This window comes from Stigmatopora argus, chromosome 23, assembly GCF_051989625.1.
Source record: "Stigmatopora argus isolate UIUO_Sarg chromosome 23, RoL_Sarg_1.0, whole genome shotgun sequence".
NCBI classification, from domain to species: Eukaryota; Metazoa; Chordata; class Actinopteri; order Syngnathiformes; family Syngnathidae; genus Stigmatopora; species Stigmatopora argus.
In genome coordinates this window covers 4400374-4414741 of record NC_135409.1, presented here as the reverse complement: position 1 = coordinate 4414741, position 14368 = coordinate 4400374, and the positions used below count along the sequence as shown (strand labels likewise).

The following is a 14368-nucleotide window of genomic DNA, read 5'->3' as shown; positions in this document are numbered from 1 at the left end:
AGCCCCGCCCCCAGCACGCCATACGTTCCCGAGTGTGGTCTAGCGTAAGACAACAACCGAGAGCGAAGCAGTGCGCATCTCCAACCGCAACTCTCTTTCAAAGTGCCATCCCACAGAGGCGATTCACGTCAACCCGCTGCGACGAGGTAAAACAACACTACTGTGTCGTTTTAACATGTCAAGATGAATATTGTTTCGGTCACTTTACGCCATTTTTGGTACTTTGCGAGGGCTAGCTTTTAGCACAGCGTCAGCAGGGGCTAATTCTCTGTCATCACAAAACTAGACATAGCCACGATCGGGGAAAACGCGTGCCCTTATGTGATCATTTTTTGGGCTGTTTGTGCTGTTTTAATATAGAGGTTGAAAGGGAAGAAGCTGTCAGAAGAAACCAGATAGATTATCATGAGTTTGTAGCGCTTTCGCGTGTAAACAGACTAGCTCGACTGGCTAACTCGGTGTAAACAAACCATCAGGCTGTCCCTCGCCGTGCCTGTCTTTCTTGATTACTATTTTGAAAATCCCGAGCCTTTTGACAAGAGTGACGTGTCTCATATCACACAGCATGACGTGATTATATTGTGACGTGACGTCATACAATCGATTGATGCCAATAGTGTCACAACTGGAGTGGATTGAAGAGTTAGGGGGGATCAGTTTACCCCCAACCGCCGGCCTCCCTCCCACTTGTATTGCCATGGCTCGTGCCTGCTTTAACTGGTTCCACATTGACAGGAATTTTTGCTCTCCTTTTTCACCACGTGGATCGTTTGCCTAAGTATGTGCTCTGGGGAGAACCTTAAATGGATGACGGTTGTAGTTTCGTGGAACAGTGATCACAATTTATCCCGAACGCGTCCAACTTGTCTCGTCTCGCATGAGATTAGCACATGGATATTTCATGTTGTGTTCAAACTCATTTTGCATTTTTACTCTCGCTTCAGTCCTCTCCTGTCAATGTGTCATCAGGGATGTATTATAATTGGGCATATTTTTAAGCAGATCAGATGCCGTTTCCACCCGAGTTAAACAAATAATACATTGCCCACTCCCTGAGCAAGTCCCACCCTGCTCTGTAATTATACAATTATTGCGTAATCACACGGCTGGGAGAAATGCTGCTAAAATTGACTCAACAGTTGTCATCACAGAAAAAAAATGACCCACAGAAATCTATAGAAGTTCAACCACAACGTGAGAAATCCCTCCGACACCCCGTTTTCTTCTTGTCGTATCTCCAATATCCCCCAAAATCCACAGTAATCGTCAAAGGGAAGAAAGAAACACATTTTTTGCTGCAATCGGAATGAGCCGGATTCGGTAGTGTCAGCTCATGCCACCCTTAGATGTGTGGCTGTTTTTCATGTTGTGAAAAAAACCCTGCGAGATATCTTAATATAGAACGTAGCTTTAGGCTGCCTTGTCATCAGAGCCCACTATTTTTATCACCATATGACCGCTGACCACCTTTGAATTACCACCCAGTGACTTGAGGGAGAAGAAAAAAAACGCCATCAGAGACGTACCACTCTCGGCACGTTGACCCTGTTGCCACGTGTGTGGCGAACTATTCTAAGAGCCAACTTCTAGGAGAAAGTGCTCTTTTATATGAATAATCCTCCCAAAAAAGAGCAGAATAGATGATCTGTTGTTGCTTGGACTCGAAACGATTCCCTGTGTCGCCTTGAATGCTAAGTGGAAAGCAAAAAGGACGCGCAAGCTTCGTACTTTGCGCTTTAATTATGTCGAGACAGAACACAAGGTAAAAATGACAGCCGGTCCGGTGTTGAAATTGTTTTGATAAGGAGCGTCTTATCTTTGTTATGTAGCAGATCGTTGAATTGTGATGTGTCGCGCCTTTAGCGTGTCCTCGAACCGGGCAAACTGCTCTTGACCTTTGCCTTAGTCTTTCTTCAGGTTTCAGGGAGTAAAATATTTCGGTGACGCGTCACTTAATCTATCTGCACTTTGAATTCGATGACACGTTTTCAAGCCTTTGTCTTTCCGTAGTGCGCATGGTTCGTGCTCTTCGCATGTGTCAAGTCAACTCGGCTCAACCGCATCAATGGCTTCAAGACCGTCTTGATTATTAATGGTTTTGCGATGAATCTGGGGTTTAAGTTCACAGCGTCCATCATTAAGTTCACACTTCGCATAGTTGAAGTCAATCGCAGGGTTAGAAAGTCTGTGTATACCTGCTTTTATCAGACTTTGCACAGACTGCAACTTCTAAAATCTTTCTATTGTGCTAGAGTTATCTTTGGAATTGATTTGACTTTATCACAAGTGCTTGGTGTCTTTTATCCCCTCAGATAATAAGGGCCCACAGTGCAAAAAACTTCAGTTCTCATCCTGGGAGAAAAGTACAGATGCAAAATTTATGGTAATTTTTCTAAGTATAACTCTGGTACAGCTTTGTGTAAATATGCTCCTTACTTTTATTGTTCCTGATTTTTTTTAAATGGGATTTTGTTGTTAATGAAATGTCTTTTGTCTTTCTGCTTCCAAGCCACAAAGCCCAGTGGGAGAAGCGGTATTCCAAAGGAGAACCGAGCATCTGCCGTATTTAAGCTCCAGTGGGGTGGAAGTCCGGTCCGGCATTTTCAAGCTGGACGAAGGAGAGGCGAGCGGGCCCGGAGGCCCCCCCTTCGTGCTGAGACACAGAACTTCCAGCAATGCGGAGCACACGGGCGATACCGCGGCGGCGAGGAACGGCCGCGCCGTCGCCACCTCAGGGTCTTCAAACGGACACCTCACCACCACGCCGTGCCGCTCGAACAATGAGGTGAGTTGGGAACATTTAAGATTCAAGTCGTACTATGACAAGATTTTTGTTGCTTATTTTGGTCCACTTTGGGCGATATAAAGTCTGCGTGACCACAAAACTGCTTCTCGCGTAATATTATAAGATTAAAATCATCGAGGGAGAAAGTTATAAAATCAGTTATTTTTACATCACGTGAAACGGAAGTTGTTCGGGGGACTTCAACTTTTGGCCACGTAAGGTCAGCGTGAAAAGTTAGATATTGAAATCCTTCTTTGATTCCTGTTGATAAAACCTTGATGGAACAGTTTTACATTCGATTTTTAACTTCACTAAGTCATTTCTTTGCAGTATTTAACGTGGTCTGGCGACAGGTGAGATGTTAAGCATTGTTCCCTTAAGCTGAAATGCAATAGCGGACACACTCTGGTGCATTGTTTTTTTTAATTTCCGTGATAAGTTACAAAAAAAGTCAACATTTCCACAATAGTCGATTATGAATACTTGCCGCTATTGAACATATAATATTTGTGCATGCAATAACCCTTAAAAAGGGAACAGTGATAGACACTTGCTAATTTAGGTTAACTACTTCTAGATTAAAAAATATATCAGGTAAAATACAGTTGTGGTCAAAAGTTTACATACACTTGCGAAGAACATAATGTCATGGCTCTCTTGAGATTCCAGCTATTTCTACAACTCAGATTTTTCTCTGATAGAGTGATTGGAACAGCTACTTCTTTGTCACAAAAACATTCATGAACTTTGGTTCTTTTATGACTTTATTATGGGTGAACAGAAAAAAGTGATCAAATCTGCTGGGTCAAAAATATACATACAGCAGCGCTAATATTTGGTAACATGTCCCTTGGCCATTTTCACTTCAATTAAGTGCTTTTAGTAGCCATCCACAAGCTTCTGGTTGAATCTTTGACCACTCCTTGACAGAATTGGTGCAGTTCAGTTAAATTTGATGGCTTTCTGACATGGACTTGTTTCTTCAGCATTATCCACAAGTTCTCAATGGGGTTTAAGTCAGGACTTTGGGAAGGCCATTCGAAAACCTTAATTCTAGCATTATTTAGCCATTCCATTACCACTTTTGATGTGTGTTTGGGGTCATTGTCCTGTTGGAATACCCAACTGCGCCCAAGACCCAAACTTCGGGCTGATGACTTTAGGTTATCTTGAAGAATTTGAAGCTAATCCTCCTTCTTCATTATCCCATTTACTCTCTGTAAAGCACCAGTTCTATTGGTAGCAAAACAGCCCCACAGCATAATACTACCACCACAGTGCTTGACGGTAGGCATGGTGTACTTGGGGTTAAAGGCCTCACCTTTTCTCCTCCAAACATATTGCTGTGCATTGTGGCCAAACAGCTCGATTTTTGTTTCGTCTGAGCATAGAACTTGCCTCCTGAAGGTCTTATCTTTGTCCAAGTGATCAGCAGCAAACTTCAGTCGAGCCTTAAGGTGCCGCTTTTGGAGCAAGGGCTTCCTTCTTGCACGGCAGCCTCTCAGTCCATGGAGATGCAAAACACGCTTCACTTTGGACACTGACACCTGTGTTCCAGCAGCTTCTAATTCTCGGCAGATCTGCTTTTTGGTGATTCTCGGTTGAATTCTTCCTGATCTTGGCAGTGACAAAACAGTGCCATGCACTTTATACTTGCAAACAATTGTTTGCACTGTTGCTCTTGGGACCTGCAGCTGCTTTGAAATGGCTCCAAGTGACTTTCCTGACTTGCTTTTTCAGATCCATGTTGAGCTCCTTTGACATTTCCTATTGTAGCGTTTGTGGGCGTTTGCATCCAATGAGCCCTATTTAAATGGCCTCAGAGAAGACACCAGCTGTAGTCACTCAATCACAAGAACTTAAGAGGCCATGCTATGAAGCTCATTTCACTGACACAACTTTCTAAGTCACCAAAATTGCTAATTCGTGTTGCTGTATGTATATTTTTGACCCAGCAGATTTGATCACTTTTTCTGTTAACCCATAATAAAGTCATAAAAGAACCAAACTTCATGAATGTTTTTGGTGACAAAGAAATATCTGTTCCAATCACTCTATCAGAGAAAAATCAGAGTTGTAGAAATAACTGGAAACTCAAGAGAGCCATGACATTATGTTCTTCACAAGTGTATGTAAACATTTGACCACAACTGTACATCTTGTAGTTGCTCAGCATAAATGAACATCTAGGTTAAAAAGTGGAAGCAATGTCTTCACATCTCCTTTTATCTACCACTTTTTTTTGTATGTCATGCACTCAAACTTCCCTCTATTGTGCACGATCCGCAAGATTGCCGTCTAGCAAATCCTTAAACAGTTTTTGAGCAGTTGTCATCTGCTTTTCGCTATTGGCGGCAGGCGCGCACACGTGTGAGTCACATGTCGAGGGCCGAGGGGATTGGGGGGGGGGGGGGCTTACACTGTACAAGGGTGAAGCTCTTGTTGATGTGTGGCCTCGCTCGCAGGCCGTTAAAATGAATGTTCCCCGGCCGACGATGGTCACGTTTTTCCACGTCTGATTCATTTGTTGGCGTTTTCGTTTTGTCCCATCCGCGGCAAGAAAGACAGGCTCGCGAGCGCCGTCGAATGAAAGCCCTAGTCGTGTTTAACGAGTCCGCGGGGAACACGGCGGGGTGAAAAAACTTGTTACTGAGAAACACTGGGTTTGAACTGCAGGACCCAAGTCGCGAGCTCTCTTTCTCTGCTTCTCGTGTAGGTTTATCTACCGGAGTCCACCTGATAGGCTCACGCTAAGCACTTGATGGTGAAAGTAATTAATTGATCTTACGGGGCCATCCATACTCATGGCGAGCCTGCAAATGCACTGATAAGTCTTCTTAAGCCGATACTCTTGTACGTCCAATGGCTTTAGCACAAAATAGCACTACGTTGTGTGCGAGAAGTACGTGGAGTCTCTTGCCCATAACTTGAGCAGATAAGCTCAATTTCATGTTTCGTAAATGCAGAATTGCCCTCAAAGCTTCTTTGTTGTCCCCAATTTGCTGCGCCGAATTCCATCTTGTTCAAGTTCAGAAGGAGAGTTTTCTGGAAATGCGTTTCCCAGAAATGAGGAAAATCAACAGCGTTTTGCAGGACGAAGACGATTGCGCAATGCCACTAAATTGAACCACGGATGTCTTGCGTTCACATCCCGGGTGTCATTTGACTGGGGGCTATGTCACGGGATGGTCCGCATGTTCCGCGTTTCCTCGAAGGCTAGCATCCCGTTGGATAGCGGATCCTATTTCGACTGAGCTGACAGCCAAAATACATCAACTGCTGCTCCGAGAGGACGCGAGGGGGGATTAGTTGACTCCTTATTTATGTGACCGCTTATTGATGTTGACTTATTTATGTTGAGTACTTATTTATTGATTATTTGTTTGTGCACTTCATGGTGAAGCTTTAAATCTCATTATACTTCTATAATGACAAAGTCCATTCAATTATTCTTTCCCAATCACTGAGCGAGGGTACGACTCGTACGGTGTTTGTAAGGTTTTTGGGGGGTTTGTAAGGGGAATCATAATCATTTATAAGGGCAGTTATCGGCAGAGGTTGACAGGTATGAATTACATCGCATGCATTTTTACATCACGTGAACAGGAAAGTTGTTCGGGGTGGGCGGACTCGAACTTTTGGCACCGCAACGTCGCTGTGAAAAATGAAATGCTATTAAAAATGTAAATTTGATGTTGGTGAGCCTTGTTGGAGCCTTTAGGGGTCACCCTGGTTTTATGATCACGCCGCACGTGCGTATGCTCACTCGGTCACGCCGGCCAATGACAAGCGGCCGCATCCGTAGGGGAGCGCGTGCCTCCGTTACATGCGCTCGTGAACAGCTGGGACCAAAATAAAACACGCAACGACCGTACCCCCGCGCTTACACGGCAAATTAACGACACGCGGCACCTCCACGCCGGCAGATTTACGGGCCGCGCCCGGCCGTGTTATCCATTCTCCCGAAAGCTGGCGAGAGCGTACGTATGGCGCGCTTCAACGTTCGATTAAAACGTCTCTCTTGAGTTAACGGATGGCTCTTTTGTTTTGCAGAGCCTCCTGACGGGCGATGAGGAGAGGAGAAAAAAGGAGGACGATGACGCCAGCGAAGAAGAGGAGGGCAGAGAGGAAGGCTTCATGGCAATGACGCCGCTCCTTCAAGCTCACCACGCCATGGAGAAGGTGGAGGAGTTTGTCCACAAGGTGAGCACGTGGCTGCTGACCGCTGACCCCGCCGTTGGATTCGTGGCGGTCACCCAACTTTGGGTTTGGCGTTTCAGGTGTGGGAAGGCCGGTGGCGCGTCATCCCTCACGACGTGCTCCCCGATTGGCTGAAGGACAACGACTTCCTGCTGCACGGCCACAGGCCGCCCATGCCTTCTTTCCGCGCCTGCTTCAGGAGCATTTTCAGGATCCACACGGAGACCGGCAACATCTGGACGCACCTGCTAGGTCGCTCGGACGTGGCGTTTTGGGGTCACCTGCCCGCGCGTTCTAACTTTGCCTTCCCGTTTCATCCTCAGGCTGCCTGTTTTTCCTCTGCCTGGGCCTCATGTACATGTTTCGACCAAACATGTCTTTTGTGGCGCCGGTGCAGGAGAAGGTGGCTATCGGAATGTTCTTCCTGGGTGCCATCCTCTGCCTGTCCTTCTCGTGGCTCTTCCACACTGTCTACTGCCATTCTGAGGGCGTCTCCAGAGTCTTCTCCAAGTAAGATGTGTCAAAAGCGGGCTATGACGCGCAATTTTTTTCATAGTTGGCCTGGGCCTGCGACTAATACTCAAAAAGATGGTTACATTAACTCAGCAGTCTGGTAATGATTCCACAAAGGGCCGCCAGTGGGTGCAGGATTTGGTTCCAACCAATCAGCTGTCTTCCAAGTTTCATCCTTTGGCACTGCTTGCTTTAAGCAGAGCTCATTGGTTAAACAGTTTGCCTGGATGGGTTGGAGTCAAAACCAGGATGCAGAGCGGCCCTTGAGGACTGGTTTGGGGGCCCTCTGCGTTAGCAGAAAATGAAAAATGGCCCTCCCAAAAATGCAACTTTCCTCATTTGAATGGAATTGCGTCATTCTCCCCCAACTCCAAATTGAATTGAATGCTTTTTACAAGTATAATGAGATTAGGGTTTATCCATCATGGCAGAACGCCAAATTACGAGTCCGAAATTATCACTTATTTGGGTCTTTTGCCGGGAAAACGCACCTTATGGAGAAGCACTACCAATTTCGTCATACGCAGTTTCTAGGTAGGATGACAATTAGGCTTTTTGTCGAGTCAATGATGATGACAAACCCTATGTCCGATTATTATTATTGTCTCGGACTGGCACACTACCTTTCCGTTGGAGCTGTAAAGTGACAAGTTGGACGACGCAAACCTCGAACCGAGTAGATCTCGCATGTTAAGCGAGCTAAAGACCCACCCACCATAATCGGGATCTGTATCAATCTTCTGGACAGCTTGCTGATGAGTTGATCATATGATTCAGGTGTGGTAGAGGAGGGAGATATGGAAAACAGACCGGATTGTTGGCCATCACTGGTCTATGGATTCAACAACAAACAAACATATAGATTCTCAATAATAATAAATAAATAGTCATAGATAAATAATGTGTGTTGCTTTTTGTGTCCAAACAGGCTGGACTACAGCGGAATCGCCTTCCTAATCGTGGGCTCGTTCGTGCCCTGGCTCTACTACTCGTTTTACTGCTCCCCTCAGCCGCGCATCATCTATCTGCTGGTGGTGTGCGTGCTGGGGCTGTCCGCCATCACCGTGTCCCAGTGCGACTTCTTCGCCACGCCACAGTACCGAGGCGTCCGGGCGGGTACCGTAACACTGCCGAAACCACGCCTGGCCTTCTCCTAGCGCGTCGCTAACTCGCCGCTCTCCCTTTAGGCGTGTTCGTGGGCTTGGGACTGAGCGGCGTGGTGCCCACACTTCATTTCGTCATCAGCGAGGGGCTCATCAGAGCCACCACCATCGGGCAGATGGGCTGGCTTTTCCTCATGGCCACCCTTTACATCACCGGAGCCTGCCTGTACGCCGCTCGCATCCCGGAGAGGTTCTTCCCCGGAAAATGCGACATCTGGGTAAGTCGACGCGCGCCAAAAAGTCCGAGCGCTTCGCAAAAGCCTCCGTTTGCCGACGTCCTCCGTTTTTTTTTTGCGGCAGTTTCATTCTCACCAGCTGTTCCACATCTTGGTGGTGGCGGGCGCTTTCGTGCACTTCCACGGCGTGTCCAACCTGCAGGAGTTCCGTTACACCGCCGGAGCGGGATGCACCGACGACGGAATGCTCTAACGCACGCTAAGCTACACACGGTCGGTCACCTTCACCTTACTACAGGGAACCGTCGCTTTCTAACGACGCGTGCTTACCGACTCTCCCCGCCCGGCGGGGGAGGACATTTTAGCACACGGGAGGCGGGGTTTCGGAGGAAGGGGCGTTTCAAAACAGAGGCGTTCCACCAGAAAGCCACTTTCTGACTAACCGCCAGTCGGGGCCTCCAAATAACAAACCATCCAATTCCTCTTGAAGATTTTTGGGATTTCTATCGTGGAGGAAACTTTTTTTCTATGGGAAACATTTTGGTGTGAGCTTTCGTTCCTTTGAAAGGTGTTTTTCTAATTCCAATCTAAGCGCATTCATATATTAAAAACATACTTGAATATCTTCCTTAATTGTGAAGGTTGTAAGGGGCTTCTATAGGGTGTCATTTTTAAATAGTAAGAAAAAATATTTTCCATGTAAATAAGATTTCTAAATTTGGGTTATAGATTTGTATGGAATATATAAATATATATTAAAAGAAACAAAAAAAAAATAAGGCTGTGTTGCTGGGGGTGCTGCAGTGGACCTTTTCTTTTACTGAATATGCAAGGAGAAATGTTCCAAAAGTCTCAGTCCATTTTTTTTCAGGGGGAAACGGGAACTTTTCTCGTTTGCTATGCGTCCAGTTCACTTTTGCGTGAATGTTTGCGCTCGAAACCAAATCTAAGATATCGGAGAATAATCTTAATATGTAGCCGTTTTGATTCTTCTGTTTTGTATGTTTTTATGCCTTTTATTAAGGATGAACCAAATAAAAAAAGCACACGTAAAACACAAAATAATCAACTCTATCCTGCCTGTTCGTATTACTTTTTAAAAAAAATTGAATTAGTTTGTGACACATGATTGGTGAGTGGCTTCAAATATTTGCTTTTCTCATAAAGGATTTTATTTACCTTACGTTAATTTATTGAAATTCAAACGGTATATCCTATGTTGCACTTTGCTTTGTGAGGGGAGTGTGCTTCAGAGACTTTTACGTCTGCTGTATTGTTCTAATTAAAGATGCTTTGTTGACATTTTTTGCTCTGGACTATTTTTAGTCTTGACATTTTGGAGCACAGGTGAACAAGTAAATTCTAATTGGAGGAGTATTTATCACTTTTGCCAAATAGATAAATTTAAAATAACTTTTGTTTTATTTCACATTTTTCTTTGGCGACGCGTTTATGTTGTATTTTAGCACAATATTGTTGTCAAACTTGCTCTCCTACGAAAACATTTGCTTTAACTGCAACTACTTTTTGAGTGGCAAACAGTACTTAAGCGCAATGCTGTTCCGAAGGCGGCTCTAGAAATCCATTATTCACAGCAAAAATGAATGAGCACAACACGTATAATACGTTTATATATGTGTCAACGCTGCCCTCCTGTGGAGATCTGTGGGAACGGACAGAGGATCCGGCGAGTAAACGGCACTTAAAACAGGACATGTTGCAATGTTGTCCTCCTGTGGAAATGGTCTGGAACTGCAACAGGTTATTCATAGAGAAAATACATTTTAAGACTGTAAGACTTTTTTTTAAATGACCATGTATAGTAAGGCTTCTTTAAGGTTTTGGAAAAAAAAGACCATGTGTAGTAGGTTTTTTTTTTTAAATGACCATGTATAGTAAGGCTTTTTTAAAATGACCGTGTAGAGTAAGGTTTTGGAAAAAAAAGACCATGTATAGTAGGTTTTTTTTTAAATGACCATGTATAGTAAGGTTTTTTTTTCCTAAAAATGACAATGTATAGTAAGGCTTTAAAAAAAAGACCATGTATAGTAAGACCTTTTTTAATGACAATGTATAGTAAGGCGTTTTTGTTTAAATGAATGTATAGTAGGCTTTTTTTTTTCTAAAAATGACCGTGTATAGTAAGGCTTTTTTTTTTCTAAAAAATGACCATATAGTAAGGCTTTTTTTTTTTAAATGAACACGTATAGTAAGACTTTTTTTAAAGACCATGTATAGAAAGGGTTTTGTTTAAAAAAATTACCATGTATAGTAAGGCTTTCTTTTAAAAAATGACAATGTATAGAAAGGCTTTTTTAAAATTACAATGCATAGTAAGACTTTTTTAAAATGACCATGTATAGTAAGGCTTTAAAAAAAAAAACATGTATAGTAAGGCATTTTACCAAAAATGACCATGTATAGGAAGGCTATCTTTCTTTTTTTCTTGACAATGCATAGTGAAACTTTTTTAAATTACCATGGCCAATTACCATTACCAATTACCAAGTAAGGCTTTTAAAAAAATGACAATGTACAGTAAGGCTTTTAAAAAAATGACCATGTCCAGTAAGGCTTTTTTTTCTTTAAAATGACAATGCATAGTAACTTTTTTTAAATAACCATGGCTTTTGAAAAAAAATGACCATGTATAGTAAGGCTTTTTATTTAAAAAAAATGACCATGCAAAGTAAGGCTTTTAAAAAAATGACCATGTATAGTAAGGTGTTTTATTTTAAAAAAAAGACCATGCAAAGCCTTTTAAAAAAATGACCATGTATAATAAGGCTTTTTATTTAAAAAAAGAAGACCATGTATAGTAAGGCTTTTTATTTTAAAAAAAATGACCATGCAAAGTAAGGCTTTTAAAAAAAATGACCATGCAAAGTAAGGCTTTTTATATTTAAAAAAGCGAACACTGTTTTATATCATCAAGACTACAAAAATGGCGACTATACTACGTCATCTTCCAAACATGGACATAGAGTCGGGAGGACAAATCACCTCCTATGGGCGTGGTTACGCCCATTGGTGACGCAGGTGCTTAAATTATGCACCTGCGCAGCATCGCGCCCCTTGGATCAGCCATTTACATGCCGTCGGTCGAACGACTAGCACCCAAACGAGGTAAGCCCTAGACTAGAGCAATTTACTGGCCTATGTGCGTTTTTAACACCCTACCGGGAGATTTTTGTAGGAATCAATTGAGCCAAAACGCCAACAAATCTGTTAGTTTAATGCCAGGTCGAACACACCGTCGACATTTGAAGTATGGCCTCCTTGGCATGTCACTAGCTAGCTTAGCATTAGCCTCACGACATTTGACTTCAAAAGTATTTTGTCAGCATTCTCTCCATTATTGAGTCGTGGGGGAAGACTTTTCATTTTATCAAACAAAGCCGAGATATCAACGGACAGTTTGCCAGGTGAAGGTGTGTTGTATGTCATGATAGTTTTCACTGCGATTGCTAAACGCCCTTTTCCAATTTGTAATTCTGTTTTAAACAAAAATCATTGATACCAAAATGGTCAAGCCGACTTTCTCCTAGTTTTTTACATCAGTCTGTATATTGAATCGCTTTGTCTGGAAAGGGGAAATTAGCACCGAGCACTCTAACTTATGTTCATTCTTTATCTTGATCATTTACTTGAAGATTTCTCTTTCCTGTAATAATTGTTTGCACTTCCCAAATAGCTTGGTTCAATCAAGATGCAGCTATTCCCGTGTGTCCAGAACCATGCACACCCTTGAGGGGAGAGGAGACTGGGCCAAGGTATCAAGGTAATACTAATGACCAAAAAAACCCACCTAAACACATCTATTGAATCTCCAGTCTCTGTACAGTGGGACCTTGTCATACGACCGCTCGTCATACAAAATGCTCGTCTTACGGGGGAAATTTCGATCGAATAATGCGTGCGTTATCCTATTGTGAGGACATTTGTGTGCATCACTTTGGGAATATTTTGAAGGCAATACAACAGCAAACGTGAGGGCGGAGGCGTGGCAAACCGCCAACATTTTATTACTATTAAACCACTAGTTATGTGTTACTTTGTTAAAAGATGGCGAATTAGAAGAAATAACACGTTTTCGAATCCAATATCCTGTTTTTGGTGTTTTTTCAGAGGGCTGGAACAAATTAATTTGTTTTCCATTCATTTCAATGGAAAACGTCCGCTCGAGTTACGAGAATCTCGTCATACGAGCTCATTTCCGGAACGGATAATGCTCGTATCTCGAGGTACCACTGTATATGATAACTTTTGCTCTTTGTTTTTGCACGCACCAGGTCCATGGTGATGTCCAGACCCTGGAGGACCAGGTGATCTTCCCAGGTGGCCCACTTGAAGATGATGCATCGTCTCTGAACTCTGCTCTGAGGTTAATATATTGTAGAGTATCCAAGTCAAAACATTCCAATTTCACATTATTTTATTGACTGCAATTTACTAACCCCCCTCTTATTTTATAGGTGATGTCCCGATTCTAAGGTGACGAGGATTTCTTTCTTTTTTTTCAATCAGAAATTTTAATAAAAGAGATTTGAGTGTCATTTGTCTTTGTTAAAACACTTGGAGAAAAAAGACCCCAGACCCTCAATGGTCTTTTTTTTCCTTTTAATTTTTGGTGTTTATATACTAACTTTTTATAATTTAAAAAAACTTTTTTTGGCCTAAGTGTTTTAATTTTGTGTACACCAGCTACAACAACCAATGTGATCCTAAGTGTGCAAATGTATTTCTTTGAATAAAAACTATAAAGTGTCATGTTGCTTGCATTCCTTTGCTAGTTATATGAAGAAAAATACATGAGTATATTTCAAAGGTTTTATTTTTCCACAAAATGGGGTTAGAGAAGTTCACAAGTCTTCCAGCATATAAAGATGAGGTGGTGTTTCCATCCATTGATGAAATTCTGGGGAGAGAAAGAGGGTCAAAAAAAATAGACAAAGTCCAACATTAAAAAAAAAATTAACCAAAAAAACAATAACACTAAGTTAGGTTTTACCAACATCAGAAGGACCCATCTCTCATTTCAGATGTGGAGAACATACTGGATAGGGGCCCTCAAGATGTTGGTGTCAAAGGCTGTGCCACGCTCCAAAGTCACCTTTCTTTAGCGTTGATTTGGTAAACTTGGGTGGACCTTGAAGAGAAGCAAAATAGAGTATTTTTAGTAAACATGACATGAAAAACAGGTCTTACGTCATACACGACTTCTTTGGTCTTGTAGATTTGGACAGCTTCCACCGTCTTCGTGGCTTTAAACCTCTGGAAAACACCACAGCATGATTATGTCAAGGTACTATATATTGAAACATTTCAATTGTTGGCTGGCTAGAAAACATCGTTTTAAAATAATAGTAACCTGAAACATAGGTCCTACATCATACACGACTTCTTTGGTCTTGTAGATTTGGACAGCTTCCACCGTCTCCATGGCTTTAAACTTCTGCAAAACACCACAGCATGATTATGTCATTGCTTATTTAACCATTTTGATGCACAAATGACTCCCATTCAACCAA

At 42.7% G+C, this 14368-nt stretch overlaps 1 protein-coding gene and 1 long non-coding RNA gene across 2 annotated transcripts; both read left to right on the top strand.

Annotated features, from left to right (window-relative positions):
* The first annotated feature begins 3 nt into the window (after nucleotides 1-3).
* On the top strand, nucleotides 4-10139 carry LOC144069115 (adiponectin receptor protein 2-like). Its single transcript, XM_077594237.1, has 9 exons — nucleotides 4-146; nucleotides 2313-2383; nucleotides 2510-2785; nucleotides 6839-6988; nucleotides 7066-7237; nucleotides 7309-7495; nucleotides 8427-8614; nucleotides 8686-8879; nucleotides 8962-10139. The coding sequence occupies exons 2-9, from the start codon at nucleotides 2381-2383 to the stop codon at nucleotides 9088-9090; spliced, it is 1299 nt and encodes a 432-aa protein (XP_077450363.1). The 5' UTR covers nucleotides 4-146; nucleotides 2313-2380; the 3' UTR covers nucleotides 9091-10139.
* Nucleotides 10140-11829: 1690 nt separating this feature from the next.
* LOC144069081 (uncharacterized) lies at nucleotides 11830-13335 on the top strand. Its single transcript, XR_013298381.1, has 4 exons — nucleotides 11830-11963; nucleotides 12532-12618; nucleotides 13130-13221; nucleotides 13313-13335. It is a non-coding gene; the product is annotated as an uncharacterized LOC144069081 (long non-coding RNA).
* Nucleotides 13336-14368: the final 1033 nt, after the last annotated feature.